At 40.8% G+C, this 17,794-nt stretch overlaps 1 protein-coding gene across 5 annotated transcripts in view; it reads right to left on the reverse strand.

The window, feature by feature from the left end:
* Positions 1–308: 308 nt before the first annotated feature.
* The window catches only part of CTNNA2 (catenin alpha 2), a 914,223-nt gene continuing 896,737 nt past the window's right edge, over positions 309–17,794 (reverse strand). For 4 of the 5 annotated variants that reach the window (XM_090035040.1, XM_090035037.1, XM_090035039.1 and 1 more), the window contains one exon: positions 309–1,480. In XM_090035040.1, the coding sequence (XP_089891166.1) occupies positions 1,193–1,480 (288 nt within the window). In that variant the 3' untranslated portion in view covers positions 309–1,192. The remainder of the gene's footprint in view (positions 1,481–17,794) is intronic. The other variant, XM_090035041.1, reaches the window with a different exon arrangement.

Raw genomic sequence — 17,794 nt, forward strand, 5'->3', positions numbered from 1 at the left:
TGCTTTACAAACATCAACCAAACGAACAAATTTGAAGCTGCTTTTAGACTAACCCAGCACACCCCCATATCAGATGGCAGAATCTATCTGAGGGCAACTGTACTGTTTGTTTCCTACCAAGGGAACAAGAAGGTGTCCAGCCTAATGGTTCCAAATTTTGTTTCGCATCCATGCCCTATGGCAGGATTTGACTCGTTCTGGTTATAGAAAGCAAATATACTCCAGTCATTCTTTTCCCAGCGTAATAATATGATGGCAAAACATCCTGTTTTCCATCTCAAGGAATAAAGTCTATTGATTAAAAGACAGAAGTCAAATTTAGGATTCCAAGGTTAAATGAGTTTATTGAGAGTTAGTGGTTACAATGGTATGTTAGATACCTGTAATCCAAGCTACACTTAACATGGTTGCCTCTAAATTCTCACACTTTCAACTGCCGTGTCTCTAAACATTCCACCACCAGGTCTTCTATTTCTAGTAATAATAATCATCATCATAATAATAATCATAATAATAATAATATAAAAGGCAATGTCAATCACCATATTGTGCTTCATACTCCACCATAAGGAATTTAATTGGCAAAAGTAAAATTTATTCATATTAATGGGATTAATTGAAACATGAGCATAGTCATAACACTACTAGAACATAAAGAACAAAACATGGGCTAAAAGAAGCAGTTTTAAGATGAATTCGGTTTTTTATGCTTGTTAAAAATTCACATACTATAATGAACATGATTCAAAAGTTAAATTGTTTAATAATTGGGCCACACATTTAAGCATATTGGCTAGTACGTTTTTGCACTGTAACAGAAGCAATACAAGCTTTATGGTCTACCATTACACTTCCAGTTTTTCACTTGATATACCTGCCAACCTAATGTTTCTTGCATGCATAAAATTTTGCTTTCAGACTTTAGTTTATTATTTACCCCAACACCTGTGATGCAAATTCTTTGGCCAATTTTATGCTACAGTTACAAAACGTAAGCTTGGGCTACCTCCATTTAACATCATTACAGAAGGCTCTAAATTTGGGGGTTACAGATTGTTAATTATTTAATAGAGTCTTAGGTTGCATGCAAATTGACACTGCTTCATTAGTTTATCCCCATGCCAGACACATACAAGTCGGCAGGTATGCATACAAAAAGAATATAAAACCCTTCCTGGTAAAGCCTACTGTTTTAGAAGGAATCCATTGCTTTAAATTCACTTAAAGCCTGTACCGGGGAAATATGTTTCTTTTGGGAACCTCGCCTCACTCTTGTCTGATATTCTTCCGGCTTTTCTCTCTTTACTAAGGGTTTCTTCTCAGGGGCCTTCATCTTCCAAGATACAACAGGTGAGTTCACTGCAGCTGTACCATAGACCTTCTGATATTTAGTAGAAGCCACATATGATGCTTTCACAGTAAGGACCACAGCGTTCATCAGATTTTTAGCTGCCTGGATGAGGGACGTAGCGCTGTCCAGCTGCGGTTAGAAAAGAGAATCAAATGTGACAAGATTATTCCAAGATTTTGTCCCAGAAAGTGTAAATGCATATTCTTAGACCTGATTAGTTTTTGTTTTTTTTCCCCCTTGAAGGAGGCAAACAGACCATGATACAAATAAGACATTCTCCCTACAGAATGCCCACCTGGTTTCTAGCACATCACGGCCAGGTGCAGCTCAGTACTAATTTGCACTGAATTACATTGCCTGGTAAAGAGAAGCTGTCCCTTTAACTTCCTAAACCAGTGGCAACAAAAAAAAAAACCAAACTGGTTGCTGTTTTTTTTTTTTTTACTGTCGCTGAAGATTCGATTGCATCATTTTCCTCAAAAGGAATCTTTTACATAAAATGTACGGGGAAAAAAAATTACTTTTAGCTGTGAAGGAAAGCAAAACAGGTTGGATAATTTTTTCCCAAGCAGTCTGTTTCCCTCATATATCTACTTTGGTTCATCTATAAAGTGAGAATTTACCCTGTCTTCTACTTGACTTCAGACTAACACAGCTAAGTACGTCACCCTATTCCCAGTAAGCCAAAGGCACAACACCCACTGATGTCAATAGGACAACACTGACCTCTTTATGGCGTCCCACACCTGAAAAGATTTAAAGGAGTGGCAATGCATAGGGGGTTCACATGTACCTCCTGATAGCACTGGTGCATCTCCTGACAGGCCACACTCCTCACTTAGGTGACAGGTGACAGGCGGTGGGGGGGGCAGGCAGAAGCACTGGTGTACCCCCTGCCAATGCCAGCCAGGGAGTGGGAGCGCCAGATGAAGTGCTGTGGCCACTTCCAGAAGTGCCACGGCCACTTCTGGGTTGGCATGACCAGCCGTGAGGACTGCCCTCTCCCCCCCCCCCCCGAAGTTGGCAAGATTGGCCGCAGGGAACACCCGCCCCCCCCCCCCGGTCAGTGACTGGTCGTGCCTCCCCCGACTAATGTGGCACCAGTCCCCACCCCAATTTAAAGAGATTATAAAATCCTCAAAACTCAGAAGGGACAAGAGTTATCTATAAGTTTATTATAGGAAAATGTAAACTGTTCCTATTGATGAATTAGCTGACTATAGTCCTTGCTTTATCATTTCCTGCATTTCTCCTACAGAGAAGCTGGTCTCCCGGAAGCAGACTACACACAAAGAGGTAAAACAGAATTACTGAATGATGCAGCAGGGATCTGAAGATGCCAAATGCTCAAGTGCAGAGCAGAAAATAACCAAGGCCTAGAATGAAGCCCATGGTTGTGCCACTCCAACTGCTGAGGGAAAAGGATCCTAACTGAACAATTTAAAGCATTTAATTAAGTCCTAGCGATGCCATTGAAATTAAGCTTAAATTTAAACCAATGAGACATTAGGTCAATGGGATTTAATCACGTGTTTAAATTGTGTACAAGTGTAAGGACCAGATTTTCAGAATGCATTCAGGAAAACAGTGGTAGTTTTCAACAATGGCTAGATGCTAAACTCCCAAGATTCAAATGGGAGTTAGACAGCTAAACACTATCAGAAATGAGATTGAAGCCAAATACCACTCCTCTGCTTTGCTATTTAAATGGCATGTAAGCCATTTGGGCCATGAAATGAGTTTCTGCTTCGTCATGCATCACACCTTAAACACTGCTAAAACAATTCTAATTCTTTACATGTCTCTATTTTTGCCCTAAGCTCTTCCTACTGCAATTCAATACGATCACCAAGGCTTTTAATCCTATTTACTCACTGTTGTAATTGTTTTATTGTGAGTGCACAAAAATGTTGTAAAAGCCTGTCCAAAGCTATAGTCAGGAAACAGCCATGGCTAGTGACTGTTTGACTCTTGATGGTGCTCACCTTTAGCCATTAGCCTAGCAATTAATACCCTTGCTTAAGACATGTAAAAGTCAGGTTCTAACCCTACCTCACTTAGAGGGAATTGAGCCCTCATCTTCTAGATCACTAGGCCTGTCTGTGTCTTTACATCTCTACAAATATGGCCATAGGTGCTTCAGTGAATTGCAACCCATGGTAGCACGTGCACACGGTTCTTTTCAAAACTATGGAAAAAGCTTGATAAGTTCCCTGTCACAAAACCAATCAGTCCTATCATGGCAACTGGCTTATTTTTCCATGAAAATACCAGTGTTTTCAGGGAACACAACAGGTGCAATATTATGCAACAGTTTCCCTTTAGTCCTACTTTAGTTCTCCTATTATCAAGATAATGTAGGTAAAAAAAAGGATGCCTCTCTGCCAGCAGTGAGTCATACCTTGCATCCTTCACTGGGAGAAGGAGAAAGGAGGATGCTATGGCATTTGCTCTATACTCCAGAAAAAGGGCTCTTCAGAATTCAGCCCAGTAGTCTCTACACAACATCTAGATTCCTAAATTTTAGTAGGATGATCTCTATATAATACCAGCTCAAATACCAGAGAATAGCTTCCACCTGTCCTCTACTAGCGCATGGCAATAGACCTTTTTTCTCCCCACATGTGTATGAACTATAACCTTGCTGAATTTTCCCACTCTCTTATTTTGGGGCTAATGCCCCAGACACACATTTTAGAATCTGAATTAAGAACTTTTGCTGACCCTACTAGGCTGTGGGATCAAACTGAAAGTCAAGGCTTTGTCATTGGAAGGGTCCAACATGATGGAGATTTTGCAAAAGCCTTGCTGCAGAATACCAATTCTTTCTCACAGTTACAGATCACTCATATTCTTTATTTCGTAACAGGTTGTTTCCACTGATATGTCCTTCCGGGTGGCCTGAGGGATCAAAGGGTAAGCACCAAAATCAGGATGATAGCATTTTTCCTTAGTAGTAAACAGTACTTCCTCAAGGTCTTCTGCACACAAAAGCTATGTTTGGCCTTGATTCATGTCTAAAATAGGACCTATGCCTGGCGTCTGGGAGCAGTATCTTACTTCACTTCCTGTTTGCACGTTAGGTTAAAATGGATTCCCAAGTAACAAAGCGTAGAGAAAGTATGTCTTCATTTCTTCAGTAAATATCAGAATATTCCTAATCTACATTTATGTGTTTTCATAATCTAAAATTGCTAGCCTTAAGTTCAAGTACCAGGGATCCCTGTAGATTTTAAGACAAGCCAAGCGTGACAGCTTGTTGATAAACAGATAGCTTCACTTTCCCAAATGAGAAGAACATAAGAGCCACCCCTATAGAAAAAAATAATTGTACCCCAAATTATTTGAACATATATAAGAATTTTAATGAATTCAGCATCATAGTCCAAAATTGGTCATTTTTAATCCCCAGTTCTGTGTTATTTTTTCCTCTGCAGATCTAATTCATATTTTCCTTTAGCAAAAGAAACTAATTTTAAAGATGGATAGTAATGTTATAATGGCATGCCCATGCTGGTTCAACAGAGAGCAGTGAAATACCATTGCGTACAATGTTATTCTACAGTCACACTGTTGCGTGATTTATAATGTAAGCTATATGTTTGTTGGCTAACAGCAGATCTTACTCTATTAAATTAGGATATCTGAATTTACTATTGAGGTTTACACTCAAACATTATTCATTGTGAAATAGCTTTTTGATGTCAGTTTATTGATAGAGCTTATATAGTTATGTAATCAAAGAGCATTTTCTTCATAATTAATGCAAATAAAGCAACTGTACTGATCATATATTTTGCATTCTTATGGATTCCTTTAAATTAAAGGATTAAAAAACAACACTTCGTTGAGGAAAGGCTAATTATGGTCTTTTCCCCATAGGGTTTAACTAAAGGACAGAGGGAGTAAGAGAAACATTTGGAAACTTGGGTACCTGAAATGACTCTTAAATTAACATTAAGACTTTGTTCTTACAATCATTTAATGCAACTTTAAGCAGGTACCTAATTTCACAGAGATCAGCAGAAACATTTGCATATGCAGGGGGCATCCTGATGAGTGAGCATGTGCAGTTTGCGGGGCCTCAAACCCGTTTGCGGCTCTGCAAACTGCATACGGTGCACATGCACCCATTTGCTGCACAGCTAATTTTCAGCACAGCCGGTTTTTTGACAACAGAAGATCCCAATGCCAAAAAATAAATAAATAAAACACTGCTGAAAAAAGCAGCGTGGCACATGCTGCCAGAAATGGAGCCAGGCCACCGAGAGCCATGCTCTGCCTTGCAGGCTGGTGGCCACAGCCTGGCACTGCTGCTGCCCTGGAAGGAACCCAGGATCCCAGGTAAGGCTGCTGGGACCAGCACAGGTGCTGGTCCCAGCTTCCCCTACCCCATCCAGGTCAATTTGCAGGGACATGCCTGGAGACATATAGTGGCACAGATATGTGCCACTGCTATTTTTCCCATGGGAAACACATGCCCTTGTACATTGGGCACTCATTGGGGCACACCTCTAGGAATTTCTTTTTCTTTTTTTCCTCTTTAATTAATTCTCCTTTCTTTTCAGCTCATTCATAAAGTAGATAATGGCAGCTCATCTTCACCAGTCCTAACCTAGGGCCATGTACCAGCATTCATTTGTGACCAGTACAAGCGTTCAGGCTGCAGCTACCCCTTCTGTCCTGTTCCTTGCTTCTGTCCAGGACTGGGGGGGCGGGAATCCAAGCCTGGGAAAAGCAGCCCTCCTGCCCTTAGGGGGACTGCAGCAGCAAGGCAAAGCCCCCCACTCCCCCCATTGCTCCTCAGGCCAGGGACTCTGGTGCAGTACAGAGCAGACATTTTCCACCACTAGAAATGAACACTTGTATGTGACCTAGGAGCGTGTTCGGTTGTTGGTCTTAATATTTATTTACATTGTAATATGCCTCCGAGCTCTGAAAGCTGCAAAGAGGCATAAAAAATGCATAACATTATTAGGCTGCAAATGTTCTTCAAACCTGCTGATAACTGTCCCTTGTATCCAATTTGGCTACCTAAGCCCTTCCAATGATTTCCTTATTGCCTCCAAGTCCTTGCCTGCATTTTGGCTCAGTGAAGAAGAATTTAACGGAATGAACATCACTTCAATTAACATTTAGGCCATGATGCACCACTGTGTTGCTTCAATTTTAAGCTGTTGTTTTGAAATCAGCAGAGTTCCCGTGACATAAAGCTGGAATGAGACAATAGTGAATCAGTACCACGGCGTGTTAATTTCTTACACAATCTGGGCATTGAAACATATAGTTGTTTCCAAATGTATGTAATGTTAATAATCAAAAAGGGGGAATTAACATTTCAAATAAAAGCAACACCAGTGCAGTATAGAAAGCAAGCTCCACTCCCTAGCGATGGTTAGGGAATTACAAATAAGACAATAGTTTTTTGTGATAACAGCTAACACAGTATTTGACAAGCTATACAAGTAATAGAATTCTGCTACTTAGATCTCTTTATAAATATGTTTCCTTCCATTTAAGGAAAAAGCCCTCTAAGTCATAAAAGATAAACTTAAATTATACCATAAAACTTCAGCATCAAGGAGCGGTAGGGTAGGAAGCACAATTTTTAAAGAAACTTGGAAGCACTCCATTAAAGCCTGGTCATTTATTCAGGTTAAAACAGCGATCTACTCAAAAGAAGGCACAAATCATTCAGGAAGGGGGGGAAAAAAAAAAGATTTTGCTACAAGCTAACTTTGCAATTAATGAATGCAAGGTTAGAAAGCTGGAGCAGCAGAGCCTATTATCTGCCAACAAGATAATTGCAGGTTGAAAAGAACCCATAAGGCTTTGAGGAACTGTTTGATCTGCTCATAAGCTGAGCTACATTTCCCCTGCAATATAGGCAGAACCTTCAGTGTCTCATGGCAGCATGGGTTTTTCACTATTATAGCATATACAACATAATCAAAGATGTCTGGATAAAATAAGCAATGATTACAAAACCTTTGCAGGTGGAGGGAAGGAAAGGATGAAACACTACTATTTCCCACCCCAGTTATATGGAAAAATAGATTTTCGTTTCACATGTATGACAGTCATGATAGGGGAAAAAATAATGCCACAATTTTAAATGGGTTAACATTTTATTTCCAGTAGGTACACTTCCATTTACACAAGGACAATGGATGGAGATGGGGAAGAAAAAGAGCCCAAACCTTAGACAGTCCAAGTGGCTTTTTCAATGCAATGCTCCTCTTTGCTTCCACTGGCTCACAATATAGTGTGGTTAGAGAGTCTGAAAGTTTTAAAGGAGCTTCCTGGGGACATTTCTAGATCCTTAATGTTGATTTAGTAAAGCCTGCAAAGCTGGAGACCTCCACAGCATTGAAAAAATGCTAGTATGATTCCAAAGTTTTAAAAGGGTTAACAGAATGCCCCAAGTAATTATAGGCCGGTTAGCTGAACACTGCTCCTGGATACAAATATGCAGCTGCTTATATGGGATCCTATTAATAAGGACCGAGAGGAGGGGTATTTAGTTAATACTATTCGACATGCTATGCTAATGTGAGCAAAATAAATCTGATAATATCTGGCTTATCAGTCAAGCAGACCAAGACCCAGTGGCTGGAAGCTGAAACTAGACAACTGCAGACCTGAAATGAGCTGCAAATACTTAGGAGTTAAAGGAATCAAGCATTGGGGTAGGTTGAGCGTTGTAAATCTTCCAGCAGTGGACCTTCCCCCTCTTCCCTCCCCCTCTTCCCCAAGACTTTTCTTAATAGTATTTCCCCTAGTTCAAGCACCATTTTGGGACTTGAAGCAGGCAGTAAATCAGATCTGTATTAAGCAGAAGGTCACACCACAACATTGGTCCCTCCTGATCTTAAAGTCTATAATATTAATAATAACAACAACAACTATTGACGAGCACTGTTTACCCAGGCTGACTTTACACAGCTGGTTTTTGGGGGCTTTTGGGGGAGATATGGGATTTTATTAAAACATTTTAAAAATTGCAGAAATGCCTACAACCTTTATATAGCAAACTAAACTAAAAGGGCACAAAGACCCCTGGCACATGTTTATTTAAAGGCCCAATAGGATCTGTTCCCTGATCCCAAAAATTAAACCTGCTGTGCCACATGTTCATGGCAGGTGGCATGGTATTGGAATTGGGGATCAGATCCTAGCCATGCCCTTTTTACCTGCCAGTACAGGGAGAGCCCAGGATCGTGATGCCAGGCTTCCCTTGCACTGGGCAGTTGAAAGCTGGTACCTGCTGGTCTAGGGTTCGGGTCAACAATCAGCCGATCATCAGCACTGGCTCACGACTGCACTGAGGCTGGTATGGTCCCTGGCTGGAAATGACAATCAGCTGACTGTGGCCCTAACCCTGGACCTCAAGTTTGAGACCCTAGTGTGGTCCCAAAGCTAGAGCTGACAACCTGCTACACGTTCAATTTAAGGCACCGTACAAATGAGCCGTAAAAATATTTTACATGTAACACAGATATAACATATAATGTTCTACATTAGACATTTACATTACACATTTTTACGGTTGGTTTGCTCACTATTTTATGGTGTCTTAAATCGGGTGCATATGCAGCATCCCTGCCATTTATGATACGATTAACACATTAATCACAATATAAATGTAATATGTAGAGGAGGCATAAGGACTAGATAGAGACTTGAACTGCAGCCCAAGGAAATGAGAGGATGAACTCTCTTAGGTCCCTATTTTGGCAATCTGGACTTGTGCTCTGGGTGCAGAGGAGTAAGTAGCGCTAAGCATCTGTTTCTTCCCCTCTGGAAGTCTGTCACAAGGAAGGGACATAAAGCAATGGAGTCTTGGATCCTGCTCCTGTGGACAGGAGTAATAGCTATTGCTACAGACCAGCAGATTAGTAGCTTCTGGGACCAGAAAGGAAACAGCTGTGAAACTGTGGCTCAGAGGAATTATTGAGGATCAGTGTCTCCCAAGACTCAGTCCGGGGCAGTGGACTTTATGAAAGATTTCTTGCTACAAGCAGTGTCTAAAGGAAAGGGTCTTCTAGCCCTATATATATACCTTTAATGCGCTGTGCACTATTATTGTCCAATTCCCTAGGGTCTTTCCTGCATTTTACATGTATATATGAATGACAGTCAGCACAGGCACCTCTTTGTCTACCACTCAAAAGCTGCTGTTTAAAAAGAACATTACAAAACAGTTTAATGTCCTAATTCTGCAATTCAGTATATATATGAGCTTAAGTGTTCTGCTGAATCTGGCTTAGCATTAGAAAAGAAGAAAAATGCAATATCAAGTTGGGCCTGTATGATAATGTATTGGAGATATGCAAAATGTCATTACCCAAGCTGGCATGTGGCCATGACATTGATATTAAAAAAGGCATTATGATTAGCTTGAGAAAACAGGGTATATTCCCTTTTTCCTTGCTATTTTCTCATTGGATTGTAATTAACTTACTGCTCTGGACATGTTGGATTTTTAATTCATTCAGGTACATAGTTGTTTCATAGCTGGCCAATCTACTGATTAATTGTCCTCATTTGCATTTTTTCAATTATAGGTAAGTAAACCACGGGGACTCCCAAGCAGACCTAGTTATATTGAACAAATTCTGCCTTTTTAATATCGCTTATAATACGATCTGAAAGAACTAGGGTTATTTAGCCTAGAGAAGAGAAGAGAAGACTGAGGTGGGGGTTTGATAACAGTCTTCAAATACCTGAAGGATGACTATAGAGAGGATGGAGATGGGGTTGTTTCCGTAGCTACAAGGGATAGGACTAGGAGCAATATCCTCAAGCTCCAGCAGAGGAAAGTTAGATTAGGGAGGACCTTTTGAATTATTAAAATGGTCGAGCATTGGAACAAGCTACCTAAAAAAGTTATGGAGTCTCTGTGCTTGGAAACTTTCAGAAGCATGTTAGACATTTTGAAAGTCAGAGATGATCCTGCCTTGAGCAGAGGATTGGACTAGATGGCCTTATGAGGTCCCTTCCAGCCCTACTTTCCCATGATCCTATGATTTCTCTTACCACAGCAGGAAATAGACAAATGTACCAAAACCTATGGGTACCTGTTCTATATAACAGGAAACATTGCCACTTAAAAAAATGATTTATGATATAAACTTAGTTGGTTACCAGTTTTACTATGACAATATACAAAAACATAAATATATAAGTAGTATGTTCTTAAATACCTTGTTCAATCTAGAGTCCATTCGACTCACTAATTTACATTGAAATCTACAGAATCTGGTAATGGACAATCTAGTAACTGGCCAGGTTCTTTGTCAGTATAAAATAAACTGATTTCAACAGTTAAGGAAATTCACAGCAGCTTAGCTTCTCGCTTAATGAATCATCTAAACATGCCCCCGCAAATGCAGGATTGGTTCACATTGTAAATTTTCTGGTGCTGCAGAATTACAAAGTTTATAAATGGTAAAACCTGTAACTGTAGGTCAGAAAATCTGATTCGTGTGCTTTAGAAATAACCCATTAGTAGTAATTACATTCCAGATGAAATTTTGGAAATTGCTTCAAAAATGCCATTTTTATGTCAATGGCTGATGTTCCAAATTGTCAGCATTTATCCTTTGAATGAGCTATGATGAGAGTACATATTTTAACACTTGAAATGGATATATAGAACATAAGCCAACTGGAAGCAAGTGAGTGTTAATGGTGCCCAGTTATTTCTATGCAAGTATTATAATTGGCTTCTTTCCATCTTCATATATCCTAAATATTAAAGATAGTCCTTTCTTCCATGCATCTGTCATAAATTCTACAGGAGGGGGAGACATGGATCTTTGTATGGTCAGTTCAGTGGTCTCTTACCAATTAGAAATATTCTGAGATTTTAAACTAGAGTGAATGGCAGTGAGGTTAGAGATATGGGTGAGGACTAGACCATGTTTCTTCAACCAGTTTGACTACCTGGAGAACTGTGTGTTCTCTATCCACATTAAAAATAATTATACGAGAAAAGTACAAAGTCAACCTATCAAATATAATGAGTTAATAGTATCATTATATTACAGATCACTATGATTCATTTTGGGAACATGTCATCACAGATCCTATTGTATCTTTAATCCTTCTCAGGATGGATACAGCTCGTGTACACTGTGGCTGAAGCACATCCGAAGGGACCAATCTGAGTATGGCCCTCCCACCTGAGTCATAGATTTCATAGACATTAGGGCTGGAAGGGACCTCGGAAGATCGAGTCCATACCCCTGCCCGAAGGGCAGGAAGTCAGCTGGGGTTACAGGATCCCAGCAAGATAAGCATCCAATTTTTTTCTTGAAGGTGTTCAATGTAGGCGCTTGAACCACCTCTGATGGCAGGCTGTTCTAGACCTCGGGGGCTCGGACAGTAAAGAACGTCTTCCTTCTGTCCAGCCTGAAACGGTCTTGTAGTAGTTTATAACTGTTAGACCTCATCATCCCTTGGGGCGCTCTTGTGAACCATGTTCCCCCAGACACCCCTGATAAACTTACAGGTGGCCATCAGATCACCCCTGAGCCTGCGTTTTTCCAGGCTAAAGAGCCCCATGGCTCTCAGCCTGTCATTGTAAGGTCTGTTTTCCTGACCTCTGATCATGCACACAGCTCTTCTCTGGACTCTCTCAAGCTTCTTCACATCCTTTTTGAATTGTGGAGCCCAAAACTGGACGCAGTACTCCAGCTGTGGTCTCACCAAGGCCGAGTACAAGGGGAGAATGACGTCCTGGGATTTGCTCGAGAAGCATCTATGGATGCACGCCAGTGTTTTGCTCGCTTTACTAGCCGCAGCATCGCATTGCAGGCTCATGTTCGTTTTGTGGTCACTGATGGCCCCCAAGTCTCTTTCTTGTGTAGTACTAGCCCTTTGTATATTTATGGGTATAAACAGACTTTGCCAAATGAAATGGATCAACTATGTGAAAATGTGTTCAGCTGATCTGCTTCATTGGGTGAAACGGATATTGCCCATTGTCCTGCAGGGTCAGGCCTGAGAGTCCAGGGCCTAATTATGTGGAACAACACCATAAATTGGGGAGCCCTACTGGAGAAGGAGTGCCTGAAGAATCCTAGGGGTTTCCTCATTTCCAGAGACGTGCCTCCTGTCCAGGTATTTGTATCTGCAAATGGGGAAACCCTGGATTTCCTACTTTGTAGAGAAAAGTGACCAGGGCATCCCAAATAGGGAAACCCAGGCAGGTGCTCCTGTGGCTTCAGGGACCCAATTCTGCATGTCCCAGGAATGGGAATAGAAATGGGAAAGGGCAGTTGGAGAGTGTGGGCAGCTCTGGGCTACCCATGCTCTCCCACTTTAAAGCAATTAGCCGTTTACCTCAAAATAACAATATAAATTAAATCACCTATGTTGTGGTGACAAATTTGGGGCATTTGTGGTGCAGCCTAGATGTCTGTTTGCTTGGCCTTTGTGCCACTGTAACAATTTCTACAATGGTACAAAGACAAAATCCTATGTGACACATAAATCACAGCATGAAACTTTATTGACTTGTTATTTGGCCTGCTATTGGATACCTGAGAGACCTTTTGTTCTGAGCTTTTACAGTGTTCATGCTGACAGTGTGTCTTCTGTCTGAGCTTGAGATCACAGGGTTTCTTTTACGACCTTGGAGTTATTCCACATATTGTTTGACTGAGCCCATACTGACAAATGCCTTCTGCGGTGTATCTCTTTGGTGGTATTTTATCTTCTCTTCCAAGGTGGGAGCAGGCTTTTACTTCAAATCAAATGTGGCAGGGCCTATTTCTTTTTCTTAATCCACAAAGATTGACAGCCCCAAATGAGTAGCAGAGCAGTGTGAAAGGTTGGATGTGGAAGAGAAGGTGAGAGAACTAGTCGTAGGAGACTCATTTCATGACATATTATGAATGTCATGAAAAAGGTTTGCACTTTTATGCCATGTCTACAGATAAAGCAAATAAAATGCAATATCTGCAAATGAAATCCTGGCCCCACTGAATTCAGTGGCAATGCTTCATTGACTTCACAGGACCTGCATTTTCACTCTGGTTATAGGGAACTGTTCCAGGTTATAGAAATTCTGATTAACCTAAATTGTTTTAATTCAGTAACACAGTTTCAGTTTTTCTAGCTCTGGTTATATGAAAGATCACATGTCATGCTATGTGCTTCTCTAATATCTAAACATGAATTTGAGGCTTCTTGTTTCTATTCAGTAGGTTAAAAATATTCAAGACTTGTAAAATGAAGTTTTCTATTAAGGGCTATGACGTATAATTTCCTCACCTTCACATTTTCTCAGGATTACCTTAAAGATTACTGGGCTCAAACAACATTGGGGGGGGGGGTTATTTTTGGGTTAGTTTCCCCCTTTTGCTATCATAAATTTACTTTAGATAACTTAGCCTTGCAAAAGATGCCTACCTACCACAGCAATAAGACCTTTACAAATCAGATGGGGGAGCAGCACTATTTATTGTTTGTATGTCAGTGGCATCTGTGATGTCTGACTCCTATATCAATAAATGAAATGCAGCAAAAGTCCAATAGTTTAGTCAGATAAACAAAAAGGCCTTACAAGCAAAAAGGTCTTACAAGCAAAAAGGTCTTACAAGCAAAAAGTCAGAAATAAAGGTTATGAAAGTCAATATGGCCTCTGACAATCCTATCATTTTAAAAGATGTGAGAATTGTGGTTGAATTTAGTTTTGCTCGGCAGCACCTTGCGTAAGTCTGGTGAGTGCATCTGCATGATCTCAATTCTAGGGCTTCAACCAAGCACTGGTTTTTTGGAAGTGCATAAGAATATGAATGTCAAGCACCATCATTATCACCACAAGGCTCCACTTTGAATGTGGCATTATCGATCATAAGTAAAAACTATGGGCTAAGAACCTAGGTAAAATCCCAGAACTGTCACCCTTCATTCACTATTTTATCTTGGGCTGAGTACCACTTCAAAACTGTTCTTATATATCCAGAGAACAGGAAAAGGAACCCAAAATTTAGTATATGTTGCTTTTCATTATTTGAATTGGAAGGACAACTGTGTCAAGTTGGTTGACTGCTTCACTGTCATGGTCAAGCAGTGTGATCAAGACGCACAAAACAGAGCTGACTTTTAGCACAACAACATTAATAAAGCATATAAATGGACAGATTTCTTTTCAGAAGACTGTGTTATCCACAGTTACCCCTACTCACTCTATTGGAACGACAGAAAAGGGCAGTGCCGCTTTTCAGCATATATTATAAAAAGGGTGGTTGTCCAACTTCCATTCTTTGTGAGGAAATGAGAACAATATATGTGTACATGTGAACTCCCCGTTTTCAGCTGAAACGATTTGTTGCACTTGGAAGCAAATCCTTTTTTTCAACTAAGTTCAGATATCTGAGGCTGCTTTTGCCCAGGCCAACACCCAGTTTGAAGATATCTGTGCCATAGATGTAAAGTTGTTTTTCTTAGTGAAGAGTATCAAAACGATAAATCAAATGAAGCCCAGAAACAAATAGGACAAGACAGGCTTGCTGAATGGCAGATACTGGTAGGACAACAGTTCATTGCTTCTGTACTGATACAGTGCTTCTGTGTTCTCCACTAAGATTTTGGATCTCATATTAAACATACCAGCACACAAAAGTTAGTACTGGACTCAATCGTGCAAGATGCCAGTCACTTGTGAGATGCTGTGTGCCCTCCATTTGCCCCAAACTCAAAGGGACTGGAAGATATTTGAGGCTTGACCCACAGCCCAATCAGTGGGAAGATCCCTTTTGGTATCAAATTACTCTGGCTCAGTCCTTCATTACGTTGTAGGACTGAGTCCACACTAAAGGAAGAAAGTAAATAAGCCTTGTTAGCAGGAGTAGGGGAAGCATTCAAATCAATATACTAATCTGTCAGCATACGGACCCTCTTCAGCCTCGCAGTAAAGACTCAGCAATGAACAATTTGGCCTCGTGGTATTTAATAAAAAACGTATTTGGCAAATGCCAACATTTTAATTCAAATATATTATTCACAAACACTTGTTTTATTTTATCAGCAAAATGAATGGTGAAATAACCCTTAGTAAGCAGTTTTCCCAGTTCTGTCCTGGATGCTGATCAGGTGGTGAATACATTATTTGTGAAGATATATTTCTCTGTTGTTTGTGTAGGTCTAGTTATGGTTGTCCGTTAGAACCCTTACCAGAAGTGTCTAGGAACTGGGGAATATTTTGCAAATAAATTGAAACCAAAACCAAAAATTATTAAATTCTTCAGTGATTCTCATAAATAAGGGAAAAAAGAAAGAAGAAAAAAGCAATAAAGAAAAAGGAGCTGAAATGATAAAGTACTGCTTATTACTGTAAATTCACAAAAGTAATCTCATATATTTTATGCCTTTAGTTGAGCAGGATTGAAGTAAGTTTTGAGACCAAAGAGACACTTTTATCACCTATGATTACTTCTGCAAATGCTTATGTACTCAAGTAAACCTGTGCACAAGTCATATTAGAGCTCAACATACCAATTTCATGTCCAAGTGTTTGCAAGTCTTGGCTCTAAGTGTATGATCCTCCATGCAGCCAATGTTTACATCAAAGGTCAGTTATTAAGTACTGATAGAAAATACTTACCACATAGGAACTACAGATATTTATCATCTCATCACAGTTGGCTGGTCCAATACTATTTTCTTCAGCAATTACCTGTTATATTTTAGGACAGCATAACTCCTTTGCTCAAAGTTGTATTTTGAGAATCAGCATTTTAGAAGGAGTCTTACTCTAACAACACTGGTGCTTACAATACATTCTGAGTGATTCATATGCTTCAAAGATTTTCCATACCATTATCCTTAGGATAATCATTCCTCTGCATACACAGAATAATGCAACCTGTCTCCAATCCTTCTTTCCAATTTAGAAGTGACCTAGAAATGCTGCAGAGCTAATCTCAGCCTTTACTTTAAAATGAGGTTGAAATAAAATAGAAGCCTCTAGCATTTTTCTTTATGAAGATAGCCTTGATCTAGCCAAAGGATTGTCTGCTATTCATGGTTCTCGCTACAGTTGTCTAGAGCTGGTATATACTGTCTGTAAAAAGCAGGCCTCTGTTTCTTTTGATATTGGGAAGAATCCAAGAATCATTCAGGACTGTAGGAGCAGAGCTCCCTAAGCAGGTTTTGATGGGACTTGAGCACCTTTTCAGGGGTCTGAGCCACTTCTTGTGTTAGTCAAAATCCAGCTACATGTCTGGCCTCAAAAAAAGCGAAGAGCATTAACATAATACAGAGAAAGCAGTTGTTCCTGTTGGTCTAGATGTGGGGGCCACTGCAATCTAATTTGAGCTTCTTCTCAGCTTTGGCCAGCACAATGGCTAGGGACAAACATTACACATACACTGGTTTAAGCGATCAGAAACTTGTTTAAACCTGTAACAGAACAGATGTTCACTGCACATAAACCAGTTTGAAAATGGCTGAAACCAATCTGAAATGAATCTGATACTACATTCATCCAGGTTTAACTGATTTGGCTCAAACTGGTTTATGCAATGTCTGTCCCAGACCCCTTGCTGGTTTAAGATAAACCAGACACCCCCAGCATCCTAGCATACCTCTCTGGGCTGGGCTGGGAAGGGCTCTCTGATTCACAACAGGACTGGCCCCTCCCCTCTGCTCCCTGGCTGGAGCTCTGGCAGAGACTTTCAGGCACAGAGGGGTCTGCCTAGCTTCCCCCTGGCCCTCCCCCCCAACCTTGCTGCTTGCTGGGCAAGCAAGGATTCCCCACCTCCCTCCCTCCTATCTCCCACAGCAAGGACCCCAGTCCCATGGATCCCAGGCATGTGATATGTTAGCTGATGCTGAGAGATGTCTGTGTGTGTGTCTCCAATTTCACTGGAACAGGCAGACAGAACAATGACCACTTAGGGCTGTTTGGAGCTAATCAACAGGTCACCTGGTAAGCTGTTTAAGAAGAGTTTGAACTAATGGAAAAAGGCTACTGTTTTGCTGATGAGGTAAAAAACACTGTTATCAGCCCCCTGCTGGCTTGCTTCCCTGTCAGCTTGCTGCAGACAGTATAAAGAAGCAGGGAGAAAGAGATTGAAAAGCTCCTGTATCATCAAGAGATGCATGTACTGCACATACTCCCCTCCTTGCCTCAGAGTGTTAGCTGGGGGCTGAAGTCTAGTCAACACTCCTGCCCCTTCAGCAGCGAGCAGGGTAAAAGCCTGGGATGGTGCAGGCAGACCTCCCTAATCAGAGAGTCTTACCAGGGTCTGGCCATGCCCCTGTCTCAGCGTCAGCACTGTACAAGGAAGGGGGAGGGCTGCTCTAGCGCCCCCCAGCGTCTAGCTTCAGACACTGCAGGCACATGCCTGCATTTCCTTAGTCCAGAGAAAATGTCTGTCCAGTTACAAACCAGTTCAGCCTAGCCAGGTTAGATTAAACTGCAAAGAT

Source organism: Crocodylus siamensis, chromosome 2 (assembly GCF_052110815.1).
Source record: "Crocodylus siamensis isolate JL-2025a chromosome 2, ASM5211081v1, whole genome shotgun sequence".
Lineage (NCBI taxonomy): Eukaryota > Metazoa > Chordata > Crocodylia > Crocodylidae > Crocodylus > Crocodylus siamensis.